An 18,543-nucleotide genomic window follows, 5' to 3' on the forward strand; every position below is an offset into this window, starting at 1 on the left:
TAAGGAACTCTGTTATGACATGCACACAAACATATATACACCCAAAACAGTGGTTATATGTGGTTGGGACAGATCCAGCTGGATAGGGAATGAGACGAATAGCTATAGACATTTAAAATTTTTGTTTAATTTTAAAACCATGCAAATGTATTACTTAGTCACAAAATAAAATTTAAAATATATGCCTTTACGAGCTCTTGCATGGATTTTTATTTTTTCTCTTGAAAAATGATTGTTTTTCTTTTCTTCTTTTCCAAGTGAGAGGAGGGGAGATAGAGAGACAGACTTCCTCATGCACCCTGATCAAGATTCACCCGGCAAACCCGATTTGGGGCTGATGCTCTGCCCATCTGGGGTCAATGTTCTAGAAACAATCAAGTCATGGCTATGGGAAGGGAAGAGAGAGAAGAGATATAGAGAAAGGAGAGGGGGAGGAGTGAAGAAACAGATGGTTACTTCTCCTGTGTTCCCTGACTGGGTATTGAACCCAGGACAGCCATACGCCATAATGACACTCTATCACTGAGCCAACAGGACAGAGGCAAAAGATTCTGTTTTTCTGTAAACTGGAAACCTTGATTCAGTTTTAAGAAGGAATGGTAAGTAAAATGAAATGAAATATGTTCCTATGTGTTTTCTATAATTGCACAATTATAACTGTAAAATTAATTTTTTATTCATAATTTCCCCTTTGACATTTATATCCTTAAAACATTTATATCTTTGAACCATCTACAATCCATATTAAAGGCTGTTTCTGACCTGTTTTGTGTTCAGTTGTTTACAAAGCTGAAGAGGTTGAGGAGGATTGCTTCTTCTAGGCTGAAAATTATTGAATAAAGAAACTACTCATTTTAATTAGTTATGAAGACTACAATTTAAAGCATAATAATACAAATAGCATGCCCATAATCTCTCACTAACTCTTCCAGTCAGGGTAGCAAGTGCATTTTGATGACTAGAACCACTATAAGAAATACATCGAATATGACTAAAAGGAAACAACACAACTTTTTCAGTGTTTCTGAAAAAGAAAACTGTTATACCTGTGTTTTATTATAAATAACCGGGTTCTGTCATTTTTATCTTCTTGCAGCAAATGAAGGACATTATTTCAAAGCTTCTAAAATGTACATGAATATTTAATTAAATCATATTTCCTTGAGAAAATAAAGTTCATTAGCATTTATAGCAGACACTTGTGAGGAGTACATAATTTTCTTAGACCAGGGTAGCCAGTACCAGTTGCTTGTGGAATAAAACTCCTCAATTTTTAAAACTTTTTTTAAAAAATAAACATACAATCATAAGTGTTTATTTACTTTAAAATTATAAAGATGAAGAAAATTATTGTTTATATATTTAAGTCCTTGTATAAATTACAAAACTCAAGTTTATGTTACAGAGTACCTTCCCCATAGGAAGCATAAAGCACTTTTGTGGTACCTTTCACCAGTAAATATTTGTATCACATTGAATTTGACAAACAAAATAAAAGTCAATATTGCATCTGTAAGCCCAAAGAAAACACTCTTCTAAGCAGTCTCTGATGATGAATGAACTTCAAAAGTCATTTGATTGCCATGATTTAACTCAATCTCAAAGATATATAAAAGTAATACATATATTGACTTCAGTAGAAATCTGAAAAATCAGTGAATTGCTGACTCCTCTTGCTTGAGGTCAACAAACACCCTTTGGAAAACAACCAAGAGTTGTTTAAGACCAGGACAACAAAATAAGATTATGGCAATAATAATTATAATAAAATAACAATAATAAAATTAAAATAACAACAACTAACAATGAGGTAAACTCCCCTGTAAAAAGGCAAAATGTGTTGCCTAGACTGTCAGGAGAGAGTTCGATTGTATCTGACACCCAAATGTTTTTCCAACCAGAGTTCAGCCAGCTGCACGGCTGAGGCAAAAGTGCTTGCCTTGGATCCCAAGCACATCTTATACTGTCTAGGATCCAAGTTAGGGTCACAATGGACTGGATGGAAAATATGCACCACGCCTACTTCTTGACTTCTGAAGGGCTTTAAGCCAGATAGAATAACTTTATTATAGAGATCTACATCTTCCAGTCCCCAGCCCTGTATTGAGGTATCAAATCCACCTGCACCCAGAAGATCACTTTTATAAATACAGGTAATTCCATATCCATAGTCTCTCCAAAAGCCAGTCTCTTTTGTGAAGACAAAGTCATCATCAGTGGGAGGATTTCCCCTATTGGTTACCTTTGGATCATACTGGCTAAAGATGATGGGGTAGTACACCTGTTGTCCCTGAATTGTGTTGTCTCTACATCGTTGGAGAAAGTCTCCTCTGAAGACCAAGTCAACATCACAAAATAGCAGCAAAGTATCATTGTCAAACTGGGAAGAAGCCATTTCAAGACCAAGACCTCTGGAAAACTCTCCCTTCATGGGGATCAGGGTCATTTCTGCTTCAGGGTACTTGTTCTGATAGTCTTTTATTAGCTTAATATGCTTGTTGGAATCTTGGCCAGAATCCCTACTGAAAAGGATGATGACCAGTTTTATATTCTGCTTTGGGATAAGACAAGTATTTTCAAAGTTCTCCATGAACCTCAAGAAAATGTCATACCTTCCAATGAGAGGAACTAGAATGTGTATCTTCTTTTCATTGCACCCTCCCATTTCTTTGGCACCCTGAAAAGAAGATAGTACCTTTAAAGAATTAGATATAAAGGAAAATGACCTAGTATCACTGTTAATACTCTCCACAAGACTATTGACATCTAGCTCTTCAGTTTCTCTGAAGAAAGGCTTGCTGAACAACTGCTGAAGATAGGCATGGCGTCTCACTGGCACTGTTAGTTTTCTCCCCTTGTGTCTTTTGTATAAGAGGAGCAAATCCAAAATGTACTCCACCCCATGCATGGGATCAACCCTGCGATAGCCATACTGAATTTCCTTGAAGTCGATGAGCCGTCCCCTGCTCTTGGCATTTTCGTTGATCATCTCCATCACCTGGAGGACGGTGTCATCCAGTGCTGTCCTTAGGATGCTGCTGATGCTCTGTCGAGGAGGCTGGTTCTCAGATGCTGAGTAGAGGAGCTTTCCCGTCAGGAAATCCCATTCTATCACCTCATCCCTCTCCCGAGGCTGGAAGTGGTTGAACGAAGCCATCACTCCTAGCTGCTGGTCCTCTTTGCTCACCTCACTGTTACTTAGCTTGCTCATCAGCGTGCTCTCCCGGTGGAGCTGGATGGTGCGATAACGAAGTTCAGAAATTTTGCGGCTGAGCATGTAATTATGAAGCCTGTATTGGTAGGCAGGCCTTTTGTTGGGATGAAGTGTTATGGCTGCATGGATCTTGCTATTGTGAAGGTCTTGAATATAACCCTTTCGATTGTGTTCATAGTTTTCATGGAACAGTTGCTGCATCTGAAACGCAAAAGGAAATCAGGACATTAAAATAAATAAAAACAAACAAAAAAAACGTTTCAACTAAAATATCTAATAAAATTATTTATATGATCTCTTGTAGCAAAATGACTGGTAAAATTTATATTTAAAAGAAATAAAAATAGTTTTAAAATGTCTAATTCGTATGCTCAAATACTGCATACTAACCTGTCAATTCATATGCAAATAGGGCATGCTAACCTCCAACTATATATTTTAAAGTGAAGACTTTTTGTCCCTCTACTCAAAGAAAACAAGAACTGTGTGTGTGTGTATCCCTATAATGGTTCATTGTGAGGAGAGGTAAAGTGGGTTGAGCATACATTTTCCAAAAAATGGGGGTTCTTAGAATGACAATACCGCCCCCAAAGCAGATGTAAATTTTAGTTAGTATCCTGATATGTTATCTTTACAGAGTAAGTTCTTCATAAAGTAAGGTCAAACAGAAACTGTATTAATCTCTGCTACTGATTTAAAGGATCATATCCAAAATTAGACATGCCCTGACAACATTATGGACCAGAAAGTCTCTCTGCTAGTCTAAAACAACCTGACTACTTCAGGAAAAAACACAAATGAGGAAAATATAAAATTATGAGATCATACTTCAAGCTGTCAGCTGATTCCTCCTCTACCAGTCAATAGAGAAACCTCCATCACACCCATTCCACATAAGTAGTAAAGGAAGAGGTGGAGGAGAAGGAAGAATCTGTGAATATATTGATGAATAAGGAGAATAGAAATACTTCAAACTTAAGAGTACATATCCAAAGCAAGTAACAGTTATCAACCAAGCAAATAAATTTTAAAAAGAACTCAAAGAATGGATAAACGTGCTTTAAAAAGATAATAAAACCACTGAAAGTTACATTACAAGAAACATAAAAAGATTTGTGAAAAACATAGGAAGAATAAACTTGAGAAAATGTATCAAATAATAGAAATACAAAGGAGAGGTTAAAAGCTTGGAGATATAGGCCTATATACAAACAAAACATATATCTCCATATCACATACATATATAATATAGATTTAAGTTTGAATATCTATAATATTTTATACTATTAAATATATATTAAAGGAGATAAAATATGTATGTAAAATATATCTGAGGGACATACTACCTTTAAAATAAAGGCAGATCTATGTGTACAATTAGGCCAAGAGAAAAACAAAATAAACAAACAGAACCCACTTTGGCTCTAAGTAGTAAAAGAATGAATCTTGCCATAACATTATCCACAGCAACATTGAAACATGAAAACCCCAACAAAGCAAATTAATGACTGACAATTTTATATTCAGTCATACTGGAGCCCAAGTTATCCCTACCAACCTAGAGTTCAAATTGTATTGCAAAAAATAAAAGCTCCTCACATGTAAGAACTTGAGGTGATAAATTATTTGATACTTCTCTCATCAAAAGGTGAAGTCTATGTCCTCGTCTCTCAAATCCAGGTGACTTTATGACTACTTTAACTAATAGAAGTGACACTGTGCCAGTTTCAAGATTAGCAACTCCTTGTCCTTTGGCACTCTCCCTCAGCAGAAGCCAGCTGCTAAGTAAAAAGTCTGAGTTAGTTTCTTTGTTGCTGGCCAGGACCTTCAGTGAAATATGGTAGAGCAGAATTCTCGTTCCAATTCCAGAGTCAGGGAAGAAGGTATAAGTATCTTTTCCTCACACTGTAAAGAAGTTCCTTCCTAGTTCTAGTTTGAAGAGAGTTTTTGTCATAAATAAATTTTGATGTCGAGCCAATGTTTTTTGTGTATCCAAATGAAAAGATTTTGTGACTTTTTTTCTTATTATGGTGATTTGGACTGGTTGCTTTTCTAATATGAAACCACCTTTTATTCCTTGAATAAACTCATCATGATCCCAATATATTACCCTCTTTAAATATGGCTGGAATATATTTGCAAATATTTGTTTAGTATATATTGTGTATAAATCTGGCACAAATCTCATCATAAAAAGTTGCTATTAATATTAACAAGTTGATTCTGAAATTTATATAGAAATGAAAAGTCAAGGATATTTGGAACAATCTTTAAAAAATGACACTATAAATAAAAAGTTAAAGAAATTTAGACAGTATGATATTAGTACAAGGATAAATAGAACCAAGGACTAAAAATAACCCATTAACAAACATACATATGACTTAGAATTTATCACTTGGAGAGCGAAGAAAAAGTGGTCTTTTCAGTAAATTGTACAAAGTCAGTTCATTCATACAGAAAATAGTAAAAAAACCCTACATACCACTATTTTAAAAAATCCATCCCATTTCAGATGAATTATTAATTTTAAAAAAGGTAAAAAAAATACAATTTCTAAAAGTTAGCATAAGAAAATATCTGCATGACTTTTGGTTAGGAGGAAGATTTTGTAAATATGACACAAGTTACTACTAATCATAAAAATAGACTGATAAATTGGTCTGCATTAAAATTAAGATCTTTGTTCTTCAAAAACAACATTAAAAGACTATAAAAGAAAAAGTATAGAGTGGGGAAAATATTTTTAATAGAACTTACCAAAAAATACCCAGAATAGGTAATGAATCCATACAAATTAGTAAGAAGGACAAACCTAATTAAAAATGAGAAGAGCACCTAAATGAACACTTCACAAAAGAGAACAAATACCTGATAAACATACAAAACCACTTCCAGTTCATTCATCATCGGGATAATGCAGGTTAGTCATAATTGATAACATTACAGACCAGCAAGAATGGAAAACTGAACAGTCTGATGATACTGTCAAGATTTCAAACTCTCATACATGGCTGGTGAGAATGGAACTTGTTTCAATCACTGTGGAAAACTATATCAATAAAAATGGCCATATACATTCTAGTGACTCAGTAATTCTTTTTTTTTTTAATTTTTAAATTTTATTTAGAAAAGTAACTTTAACAGGGCAACATTAATCAATGAGTACATAGGTTTCAGGTGAACATTTCTATAGCATTTGAACAGTTGATTATGTTCTATACCTATCACCCACAGTCAAATCATTTTCTGTCACCTTATGTTTGTCCCTCTTTACATCCTTCACTCCACGCCCTACCCAGTGTCCCTCCTCCACATCCCCTTCCCCCTGGCAAACACTTCACTTCTATCTATATCCATGAATCTCAGCTTTATATTCCACCTATGTGTGAAATCATACAGTTCTGAGCTTTTTCTGATTTACTTATTTCACTCAGTATAATGTTCTCAAGGTCCATCTACATTGTCATAAAAGGCACTATGTAATTATTTCTTATAACTGAGTAGAATTACATTGTATATATGTACATCTTCTTTATGCAATCCTCTATCGAGGGACATTTTGGTTGTTTCCATGTCTTGGCCACTGTGAATAATGCTGCAATGAACGCAGGGATGCATGTCTTTATGTACCAATGTTTTTGAGTTTTGAGGGTATATACCCAGTAGAGGGATTGCTGGGTCATAAGGTAGTTCTATTCTTAAGTTTTTGAGGAACCATCATACTTTCTTCCATAATGGTTGTACTAATTTACATTCTCACCAACAGTGAATGGGGGTTCCTTTCTCTCCACAGCTTCTCCAACACATGCTACTACTTGTCTTGTTGATAATAGCCAATCTAACAAGCATGAGGTGGTATCCTCATTGTAGTTTTGATTTGCATTTCTCTAATAGCTAGTGAAGATGAGCATCTTTTCATATATCTGTTGGCCATTTGTATGTCTTCTTGGGAGAAGTGTCTGGTCAGGTCCTCTACTCATTTTTTAATTGGATTGCTTGTTTGTTTGTTGCTGAGCTTTGTGAGCTCTTTATATAGGTATTTTAGATAGTAACCCCTTATCGGAGCTGTTGATTGCAAATATCATCTCCCTTTTAATTGACTGCCTATTTGTTTTGTTGTCAGTTTCTTTTGCTGTACAGAAACTTTTAGTTTAATATAGTCCCATTCATTTATTTTTGCCTTTGGGATCAAATTTATAAATTTTTCTCTATGGCCGAGGTCCATGAGCTCAGTACCTATGTTTTCTTCTATGTAATTTAATGTTTTGGATCCTATATTTAGTTCTATAATCTGTTTTGAATTAATTTTTATGCAAGGGGACAAACTGTAGTCAAGTTTCATTCTTTTGCATGCGGATTAATAATTTTCCCAGCACCATTTACTGTAGGTGTGTTTTCCAGCCAATACCATACTGTTTTAGTTACCATGGATATATAGTAGTGTGATACTAATGGCTTCATTCTTTTTCCCTAAATGGCTTTGGCTATTCAGGTTTTTTCAGGGTTTCATACAAATCTGGTAATTTTTTCTTCTATTTCTTTAAAAAATGACATTGGGAATATTGCTTTGGGTAATATGGTCATTTTAACTATGCTGATTCTTCCAGTCCCTGAACATGGAATATTTTCCATTTCATTGTGTCTTTTTCTATTTCTTTCTATAATTTTTTATAGTTTTCAGTATATAGGTCCTTTACAGTTCATTCAGAGGTATTTTAACATTTTTGTTGTAATTGTAAAAGGAATTTTTTTTAGTTCATTTTCCAAAGTTTTATTTTTGGCATATAGGAAAGCAATAGACTTTTGTATATTGATTTTGTATACTGTGACTTTACTGTATTGGCTTATTGTTTCTAATAGTATTTTGGTGGAGTCCTTGGGGTTTTCTATATACAGAATCATGTCATCTGCAAAAAATACCTTTACTTCTCCCTTCCCAATATGAATGCCTTTTATTTCTTCCTCTTGTCTGATTGCTTTGGCTAAAACTTCTAGAACTATGTTGAATAAGAGTGGAGAGAGTGGGCAACCCTGTCTTGTTTCTGATTTTAGAGGAAAAGCCTTCATATTTTCACCATTTAGTATGATTTTAGCTGATGGTTTGTCATATATGGCCATCTATTATGTTGAAGTACATTACTTTTATTCCCATTATATTGGGTGTTTTAAACATAAAGGGACATACATATCTTATCAAATGCATTTTCTACGTCTATTGATAGGCTCATGTAACTTTTGTTCCTTGTTTTGTTGATGTGGTGTATTATATTAACCGATTTCCATATGGTGAACCATCCTTGTGCTCCTGGAATGATTCCCACTTGATTGTGATGTATTATTTTTTTAATGTGTTGTATTTTATTTGCTAGTATTTCATTTAGGAATATTGCCTCTATATTCATTAGATATATTGGTCTATAGTTTTCTGTTTTTGTGTTGTTCTTGCCAGGTTTTGGTATGAGGGTTAGTTTGGCCTCATAAAATGTGTTGGGGAGTATTGCTTTTTCTATTTTTTGTAAGACTTTAAGAAAAATAGGTACCTACCAAATCTTCTTTGAATGTTTGGTAGAAATCACTAGTGTTGCCATCGGGTCCTGGACTTTTGTTTTTAAAAAGGTTTTTGATAGTTGTTTCTATTTCCTCCCTGCTTATAGGTCTATTTAGGTTTTCCATTTTTTTTTTGTGGCTCAGTCTAGGAAGATTGTATAGTTCTAGGAATTTATCCATTTCCTACTAGGTAGTTGAAACTGGTGGCATATAATCTTTCATAATATTTTACTATGATCTTTTGTATGTCTATGATGTCTGTGGTGATTTCTTCCCTTTAATTTAGACTTTTCTTTATAGGAGTCCTTCCTATTTTTTCCTTAGTGAGTCTAGGCAGGGGTTTGTCAATTCTACTGATCTTTTCAAAGAACCACCTTTTTGTTGTATTAATTTTTTCAACACTTTTATTTGCTATTTCATTTACTTCTGCTCTAATTTTTACTATTTCTTTTTTTCTACTGATTTTGGGTTGCCTTTGTTGTTCTTTTTCTAGTTCCTTAAGGTGTGATGTTAGGTTGTTTATTGGGATCTCTCTTGTTTCTTGATATAAGCTTGTAATGATATAAACTTCTCTCTTATTGCTGCATCCCAGAAATTTTGATATGTCATTTTGTCATTTTCATTTGTCTGTATATATCATTTGATTTCTTCTTTTATTTCTTCTTTGACCCAGTTATTTTTTAGAAGTATGTTGTTTAATTTCCACATGTTTGTGGGTTTATTTACTTCCTTTATGCAGTTGAATTCTAATTTCAAAGCTTCATTTCTTTTTCTTAAGTGAAAAGCAGAAAGGCAAAGAGACAGACTCCTGCATGTTCCCTGACCATGATCTACCTGGCAAGCACCCAATAAAGCAATGCTCTGACCATTTGGGGCCATTTCTCTGTTGCTTAGCAACCAAGTTATTTTAGTGCCTGAGGTAAGACCACGGAGCTATGCTCAGCACCCTGTGCTAACCTACTCCCACGGAGCTATGGCTGTGGGAAGGGAAGAGAGAGATAGTGAGAGAAAAGAGAGTGGGGGAGGGTAAAAAAGCAGATGATTGTTTCTCCTGTGTGCCCTGACCAGGAATTAAACCTGGAACATCCATATGCTGAGCCAATGCTATACTGCTAAGCCATTGAGCTGGGGCCAATTTCAAAGCCTTATGATCAGAAAATATGCTTGGTGTAATTTCATTCTTCTTGAATTTGATGTTAGTTGTGGCCCAATATATGTTCAATCCTTGAGAATGTTCCATGCACACTGGAGAAGAATGTATAATCTGATGTTTTGGGAAGAAATGTCCTATAAATAGCTATTATGTCCATTTGGTCCAGAATGTCATTTAAGGCTGATACTTTTTTATCAATTTTTGTTTGGATGATCTGTCTAAAGCTGTCCATGATGTGTTCAAATCTCTAAGTATGATTGTGTTTTTGTCTGCTTTTTTTTTTAAGATCAGTTAGTAGATGTCATATATTTTGGTGCTCCCTGGTTCGGTGCATATATATTAAGAAGTGTTATGTTTTCTTGATACAATATCCCCTTTATCATTATGAAATGTCCATCTTTGTCTCTGGTTTTCTTTGTTGTCTTGAAGTCAGAATTGTCAGATATGACTATGGCTACCCCTGATTTTCTTTGGATATTATTTGCTTGGAGAATCACTTTCTACCCTCTCATTTTGTATGTACTTTTGTACTTTCAGCTTAGATGTGTCCCTTGAAGGTAGTATATAATTGAGTTTTTCTTTTTGATCCAATTTGCTACTCTGCCTCTTTGATGTGAGTTCAGTCCATTTACATTTAAGGTAATTATTGACACTTTAAGATTTGCAATAGCCATTTTTTTTGGGGGGGGGGGAGGTAGGTCTTTTTGTTTGTTTTTTCTCTTTTTTTCTGTTCATTGTTTTTGTTAGGATAAAGAAGTATGGAATATCACCAGTTTCTTTTTAAGCTGTGTGTTTAAGCAGTGGCTTTTTCATGGCAGTCATGTTTTCATAATAACATAACATATCATTATGTTATTAAGAGAAAAATGTTCATATGTATAAGGGTCCTTTGTCCTGAGTGCTTCTGTACTCCATCCTCCCTTGGTACTGCAGATATTTATCGTCTCCTCTTTTATGTTATTGTTGTTACAGATTATCCTGGGGTTTTTTGTGACTTTTTTGGAGCTTTTGCTTGGTTAGATTTGTTCTGTTCTTTGTGTCTGGTCAAATAACTTTCTTGTATATTTCCTGCAGTGGGGGTTTTCTGCTGATAAATTCCCTCAGCTTCTGTATATCTGTAAAAGTTTTTCTTTCTATTTCATATTTGAAGACTAACTTTGATGGATATTGTATACTTTGCTGATGATTCCTCTTTTAGTGCTTTGAATGTTTTGGTTTGCTCTTTCCTGGCTTGTAGAGTTACTGCTGAAAAATCAAATGATAATGTAATGGGCTTACGTTTATATGTTATGTGCTTCTTTTCCCTAGCTGCCTTTAAGATTCTTTCTTTGTCATTGATTTTTATTTACATTTTTTATTAATAATTTTAATGCAGTGACATTGATAAATCAGGGTACATATGTTCAGAGAAAATATCTCCAGATTATTTTGACATTTGATTATGTTGCATACCCCTCACCCAAAGTCAAATTCTCTTCTGTCACCTTCTCTTTGTGTCCCTCCCCTCCCCCCCACCCCCTCTCTCTCCTTCCTCACCCCCCCTTACCATCACATTCTTGTCCATGTCTCTGAGTCTCATTTTTATGTCCAATCTATGTATGGAATCATATAGTTCTTAGTTTTTTCTGATTTACTTATTTTACTCCGTATAATGTTATCAAGGTCCATCCATGTTATTGTAAATGACCCGATGTCATCATTTCTTATGGCTGAGTAGTATTCCATATTGCATATGTACCAAAGCTTTTTAATCCACTTATCCACTGATGGACACTTGGGCTGTTTCCAGATCTTCACTATTGTGAACAATGCTGCCATAAACATGGGGGTGCATTTCTCCTTTTGGAACAGTTCTATGGTGTTCTTAGGGTAAATGTTTTTCTTTGTATTTCATATTTGAAGGCTAACTTTGATGGATATTGTATTCTTTGCTGATGATTCCTCTATCAGTGCTTTGAATGTTTTGGTTTGCTCTCTTCTGGCTTGTAGAGTTACTACTGAAAATTCAAATGATAATGTAATGGGTATCAGGAATACCTAAAAGTAGGATAGCTGGGTCAAAAGACAGTTCCATTTTTAATTTTCTTGAGGAATCTCCATACTGTTTTCCACAGAGGCTGCACCAGTCTGCATTACCACCAGCAGTGCAGGAGGGTTCCCTTTTCTCCACATCCTCGCCAGCACTTATTTTGTGTTGTTTTGTTGATGAGCGCCATTCTGACTGGTGTGAGGTGATATCTCATTGTGGTTTTAATTTGCATTTCTCTAGTGATTAGTGATGTTGAGCATTTTTTCATATGCCTATTGGCCATCTGTATGTCCTCTTTGGAGAAGGATCTATTCATTTCTTTCACCCATTTTTTGATTGGATTGTTTGTCTTCCTGGTGTTGAGTTTTACAAGTTCTTTATAAATTTTGGTTATTAACCCATTATCAGACGTATTGTCAAATATGTTCTCCCATTGTGTAGTTTGTCTTTTTATTCTGTTCTTATTGTCTTTAGCTGTGCAAAAGCTTTTTAGTTTGATATAGTCCCACTTGTTTATCCTGTCTTTTATTTCACTTGCCCGTGGAGATAAATCAGCAAATATATTGCTGCGAGAGATGTAGAGGAGCTTACTGCCTATGTTTTCTTCTAAGATACTTATGGTTTCACGGCTTACATTTAAGTCTTTTATCCATTTTGAGTTTATTTTTGTAAATGGTGTAAGTTGGTGGTCTAGTTTCATTTTTTGCAGGTAGCTGTCCAATTTCCCCAACACCATTTACTTAAGAGGCTGTCTTTACTCCACTGTATGCCCTTACGTCCTTTGTCAAATATCAGTTGTCCACAGAGCTGTGGGTTTATTTTTGGGTTCTCTGTTCTGTTCCATTGACCTATGTGCCTGTTCTTATGCCAGTACCAGGCTGTTTTGAGTACAATGGCCTTGTATAATAGTATAACTTGATATCAGGAAGTGTGATACTTCCCACTTTATTCTTCCTTTTTAAAATTGCTGAGGCTATTCGTGTTCTTTTATGGTTCCATATAAATTTTTGAAATATGAGATCTATATCTTTAAAGTATGTCATTGGTATTTTAATTGGTATTGTATTAAATTTATAAATTGTTTTGGGTAATATGGACATTTTAATGATGTTTATTCTTCCTAACCATGAGCATGGTATATGCTTCCACTTGTTTGTATCTTCCCTGATTCCTTTTATCAATGTTTTATAATTTTGCAAGTACAAGTCTTTAGTCTCCTTTGTTAAATTTACTCCAAGGTACTTTATTTTTTTGGTTGTAATAGTGAAGGGGATTGTCTCCTTAATTTCTCTTTCTGACTGTTCATTGATGGTGTATAAAAATGCCTCTGATTTCTGAGTATTGATTTTATATCCTAACACTTTGATGAATTCATTTATCAGGTCCAGTAGTTTTTTGACTGAGACTTTAGGGTTCTCTATATACAATATCATATCATTTGCAAATAATGATAGTTTTACTTCTTTTCCAACTTGAATGCCTTTTATTTCTTCTTCTTGTCTGATTGCTGTGGCTAGGACTTCCAGGACTATGTTAAATAAGAGTGGTGAAAGGGGGCACCCCGACCTTGTTCCTGATCTTAAAGGGATTGCTTTTAACTTTTTCCCATTAAGTATGATGTTGGCTGTGGGTTTGTCATAGATAGCCTTTATCATGTTGAGGTATGTTCCCTATATTCCCACTTTGCTGACAGTTTTTTCATGAATGGGTGCTGGATTTTATCAAATGCTTTTTCTGCATCTACTGAAATTATCATGTGGTTTTTCTCCTTCCTTTTGTTTATGTGATGAATCACATTGATTGATTTGCAGATATTGTTCCAGCCTTGCCTCCCCAGAATAAATCCCACTTGAACATGCTGCATAATTTTTTCCATAGATTGCTGGATCCAGTTTGCTAATATTTTGTTGAGGATTTTAGCGTCTATATTCATCAGGGATATTGGCCTATAATTTTCTTTCTTTGTGTTGTCTTTGCCTGGTTTTGGAATCAGAATTATGCTTGCCTCATAAAAGGAGCTTGGAAGTCTTCCGTCCTCTTGACTTTTTTGAAATAGCTTGAGAAGGATAGGAGTTAGTTCTTTGAATACTTGAAAGAATTCACTTTGAAGCCATCAGGCCAAGGACTTTTCTTTGTTGGGAGTTTTTTGATAACTGTTTTGATCTCATTTGGTGTAATCAGTCTGTTTAGGTTTTCTGATTCTTCTAGATTGATTTTTGGAAGATTGTATGTTTCAAGGAATTTGTCCATTTCATCTAGGTTGTCTAGTTTTTTGGCATACAGTTCTTCATAGTATTTTCTTACAATATTTTGTATTACTGTTGTGTCAGTTGTTATTTCTCCACTGTCATTTCTAATTTTATTTATTTTAGTCCTCTCTCTTTTTTTCTTGGTGAGTCTAGTTAAAGGTTCATTAATCTTTTCTATCTTTTCAAAGAACCAGCTCCTAGTTTCATTGATCCTCTGTATTGTTTCTTTAGCCTCTATGTCATTTATTTCTGCTCTGATCTTTATTTCCTTCCTTCTACTACATTTGGGCTTTACCTGCTGTTCTTTTTCTAGTTCTTTTAGATGCACAGTTAGGTTATTTATTTGAGCTTTTTCTAGTTTCTTAAAGTGTGCCTGTAGTGCTATGAACTTCTCTCTCAGTACTGCTTTTGCTGTGTCCCATAAATTTTGAGTTGTTGTATGCTCATTATCATTTGTTTCTAGGAATTTTTTTAATTTCTTCTATGGCCTCATTCTTAATCCATTCGTTATAAAACAACTTGCTATTTAGTTTCCATGTGTTTGACAATTTTTGAGTTTTTTTGTTGTGGTTGATTTCTAGTTTCATGCCATTTTGATCAGAGAAAGTGCTTGATATGATTTCAACCTTCTTAAATTTGTTGAGACCACTGTTGTGCCCTAACATGTGGTCTATCCTAGAAAATGTACCATGAGCACTTGAAAAGAATGTATATTCTGCTTTTGGGTGAAAGATTCTGAAGATATCTATTAAATCCAGTTGATCTAGTGTGTCCTATAGTCTGCTGTTTCTTTGTTAATTTTCTTTCTTGAGCATCTATCTAGTGATGTTAGTGAGGTATTGAAATCCCCTACTATTATAGTATTGCTCTTGTTCTCACCCTTTATATCCATCAAAGTCTGCTTTTTATATTTAGGTGCTCCTATATTAGGTGCGTAGATATTTATAATAGTTATATCTTCCTGTTGGATTGTTCCCTTTCACATTATGTAGATGCCTTCATTATCTCTATCTATATCCTTTATTTTAAAGTCCATTTTGTCTGATATATGTATTGCTACCCAGTGTTTTTTTTCATTTCCATTTGCATGAAATGGTTTTTTCCATCCTTTTACCTTCAGTCTATGTGCATCTTTTGTTTTAAAGTGTGTCTTTTGTAGACAGCATATGTACGGGTCCTGTTTTCTTATCCATGCCGCTACCCTATGTCTTCTGATTGGATCATTTAATCCATTTACATTTAAGGTTATTATTGATATGTAGTTGTTTATTGCCATTTTATTCTTTAAAGCTGTATTCCTCTTTTGCTATATTCTTTTCCCACTTTGATCTGTTTATAACAGGTCCCTTAACATTTTCTGCAGCATTGGTTTGGTTGTAATAAATTCCTTGAGTTGTTTTGTTTTGTTTTGTCTCGGAAGCTTTTTATTTCTCCTTCAATTTTAAATGACAGCCTTGCTGGATAATGTAGTCTTGGTTGTAGGCTCTTGTTCTGCATTACTTTGAATATTTCTTGCCATTCCCTTCTGGCCTCAAGTGTTTCTGTTGAGAAGTCGGATGTCATCCTTATGTGGGCTCCTGTGAAGGTTATAGCCTTTTTTTCTCTAGCAGCTTTTAATATTTTCTCTTTATCACTTAGCTTTGGTATTTTAATTATGACTTTTCTTGGTGTAGGTTTCTCTTTAATGGAGTTCTCTGTGCTTCTTGAGCTTGTGAGAGTTTCTCCTGCATTATTTTAGGGACGTTTCCAGCTATGATATTATTGAACAAAGTCTCTATCCCTTTTTCTTTCTCTTCTTCTTCAGGAACCCCTATAATGCAGATATTATTTCTCTTTATGTTGTCACAGAGCTTTCTAAGAGTTTCCTCAGACTCTTTGTGTCTCTTTCTTCTCTGCTTTCATGCCTTCATTCAACTTGTGCTCCAGCTCATTGATTCAATCCTCAGCTCCATCCATTATGTTTTTAATTCCTTCCATTGTGCTCTTCATTTCTGATATTGTATTTGTCATCTCCAACTGATTCTTTTTTAATATTTCAATATCCTTTTTTATATTTGCTTTTTCTTTATTTAGGTGTTTGTAATGACCATCCACTGTTCTTCTAAGATCCCTAAGCATCCTTACAATCATCATTATTTTGAACTCTGCATCTGGAAGTTTGGTTATTTCCATATCACTCAGATTATTTCCTGGATGTTTCTCTTGTGGATTCATTTGGATTGCACTTCTCTGTCTTCTCATTATGTCTCTGTGTTTGGGTGTTTTGTTTATAGAGCTGGTTGAGTCTAGGCTTGGTGTTGTCTGCCTCCAGTTTTCAATTGTATTATTTCTAGGTCTTTTTGGGTTGGCATCAGCTATTATTTGTAATCCACTTTTGGATTTGGGCCTCTTTGAAGTCTTGATTTGTTTTCTTAACAGTTGATATTCTTGTTTACTGATCTCAGCAGGGGGCTTATTTGAAACTGTATCCAGGAATGCGGTGGGTATAACCTGAGACTCTGAAGGTCTCTTCTGCCAGTTTCTCTCTCTGCGGGCAGGGTGTTTTCTCAGCTTCAGTAGGGGAAGGTGTATCTCAGATCTCCATGGAGACCTGAGTTACTGCCACTCCTCCCCACTTCTTGTTTACAGGTGTGTCTTGCTGCGCTGATTGGAGGTGAGAGATGTCTGGAGATCTGTGACCTGGAAGTGCTTTAGTCTTTTGTTTTGTGGAAGGATCAGCCCTGCCTCCAGCTATGGCCACCTCCAGCAGTGGATGAGTCAGCTTCTCAGGTTGTCCCCTGCATTCCTCTGCCCCTCACCATCTGTCTCTCTCTCTCCCCTTTTTGTAAGACAAGCTGGCCCTTTCAACACACCTCATTCCCTGGTCACCAGGCAAGTGGCTGTGAGCAGTAATTTCTGCTCTTTTCCTTGGAGTTAGAGCCTTTCTGGGCTCTCAGCCTCACCCCCCCCCCCCGCACTCTGTTCCTGTAAGCAGGGAAGATTCAGGCACTCACTACCAGGTTTGTTGTGTCTTCTTCTTTGCTCCTTGGTTTTTGAGAGCTGTTCTTGTAGTCCAGAGTTGGTTTGTCATGCTGATTGTTCCTAAATTAGTTTGTAATCCAGTTCGGTGGTGTGAGCTGGGAGTCTGTATGTCTGCCTACTCTGCTGCCATCTTCAGGTCCGCAAGTCATTGAATCTTCTGTCATTGATTTTTAACAATTTTATTACAATGTACTTTGGAGTAGATCTGTTTGGGTTGACATAACTGGGTGTTTTGTTTGCTTCTTGGATTTGAGGCTCTAATACTTTCTGTAGACTTGGAAAATTCTCATCTCTTCTTCTGATAAACCAATTATTCTTATATTTCTCTTTCAGAAGCTGTCAGACAAGTCTTATAGAGTTCTTTCAATTTTTTTAATTCATGTCTCTTTCTTCTCTTCTCTCTGTAGCATCTTTAGCTGCCTGTCTTCAATGTCATTAATTCTTTCCTCTATCTGGCTTGTTCTGTTAGCTATACCTGCTACCTTAGTCTTCAATTCACGTATTGAGTTTTTAATCTGTGTTTTTAAAGTGTCAATATCCTTGGTGTGATATGCATTTTGTTCATTAATTTGAACAAATTATTAATTAGTTTTCTGAGCTCATTAAGTTGACTACTGGTGTCTTCCCATATCTTACTGTGTATTTTCAAAACTTTAATTTTGAAATCTTTATCATTTAACTCCAATTTTCCAATGTGATTGAGATTTTTTTCTGGTGATTTTTTATTTTCTTTCTGAACTATGTCTCTGTCTTGTGTAGCCATGTATTTAATTTATTCTTCCTTGATGGCATTCAATTTCTTTTTATTTCAAGTATTTGATACTGGCATTTTTTAGAATCATAACTAAAAGAAAACAACTAAAAAATAAAATATTAAAATAAATACAATAAAAATAAGTATTTAGGACATTATGACAAGAAAATCACACAAAAAAGATCAAGAGCTCACAAAATAATCAAAATAACACCCACAGAAAATAAGAATATAAAGATGAAGAAATATGAAATTCAAAAGAGCAAAAGAGATAAAAAGAATAAGAAAAAAAAAATAAAAGGAAAAGGAAATAAACAGAAAAATTCATTTCAGTTTTGAGAGGTTTCTTCCAGTAGATGTCATTGTATTACAACTTTTAGCTCTGTGACGTTTATGAACTGTCCTCTGCTGAGATGTGGCTCTCAGTGATGAAGGTGGGCTGCAGTCATGTTGGTGGGTACATTGTGTTCATAAGGCTTTGCAGCTTCAGCCTCGTGGCTACATCTTTAAGGTTTTAGGTTTCTGGCTTTACAGCTCTAGCAATTGTGATCTCAAGCTTCCGGGCATTTCTTC

The 18,543-nt window shown here is 35.0% G+C and overlaps 1 protein-coding gene across 1 annotated transcript in view; it reads right to left on the reverse strand.

Annotated features, from left to right (window-relative positions):
- Window positions 1-770: 770 nt before the first annotated feature.
- Window positions 771-18,543, reverse strand: part of CHSY3 (chondroitin sulfate synthase 3) — a 427,468-nt gene continuing 409,695 nt past the window's right edge. The window contains exon 3 of the mRNA XM_066343509.1: window positions 771-3,415. Coding sequence (XP_066199606.1) covers window positions 1,853-3,415 — 1,563 coding nt within the window. The 3' untranslated portion in view covers window positions 771-1,852. The remainder of the gene's footprint in view (window positions 3,416-18,543) is intronic.

The sequence above is a fragment of the Saccopteryx leptura genome, chromosome 6 (assembly GCF_036850995.1).
Source record: "Saccopteryx leptura isolate mSacLep1 chromosome 6, mSacLep1_pri_phased_curated, whole genome shotgun sequence".
Classification (NCBI taxonomy): Eukaryota; Metazoa; Chordata; class Mammalia; order Chiroptera; family Emballonuridae; genus Saccopteryx; species Saccopteryx leptura.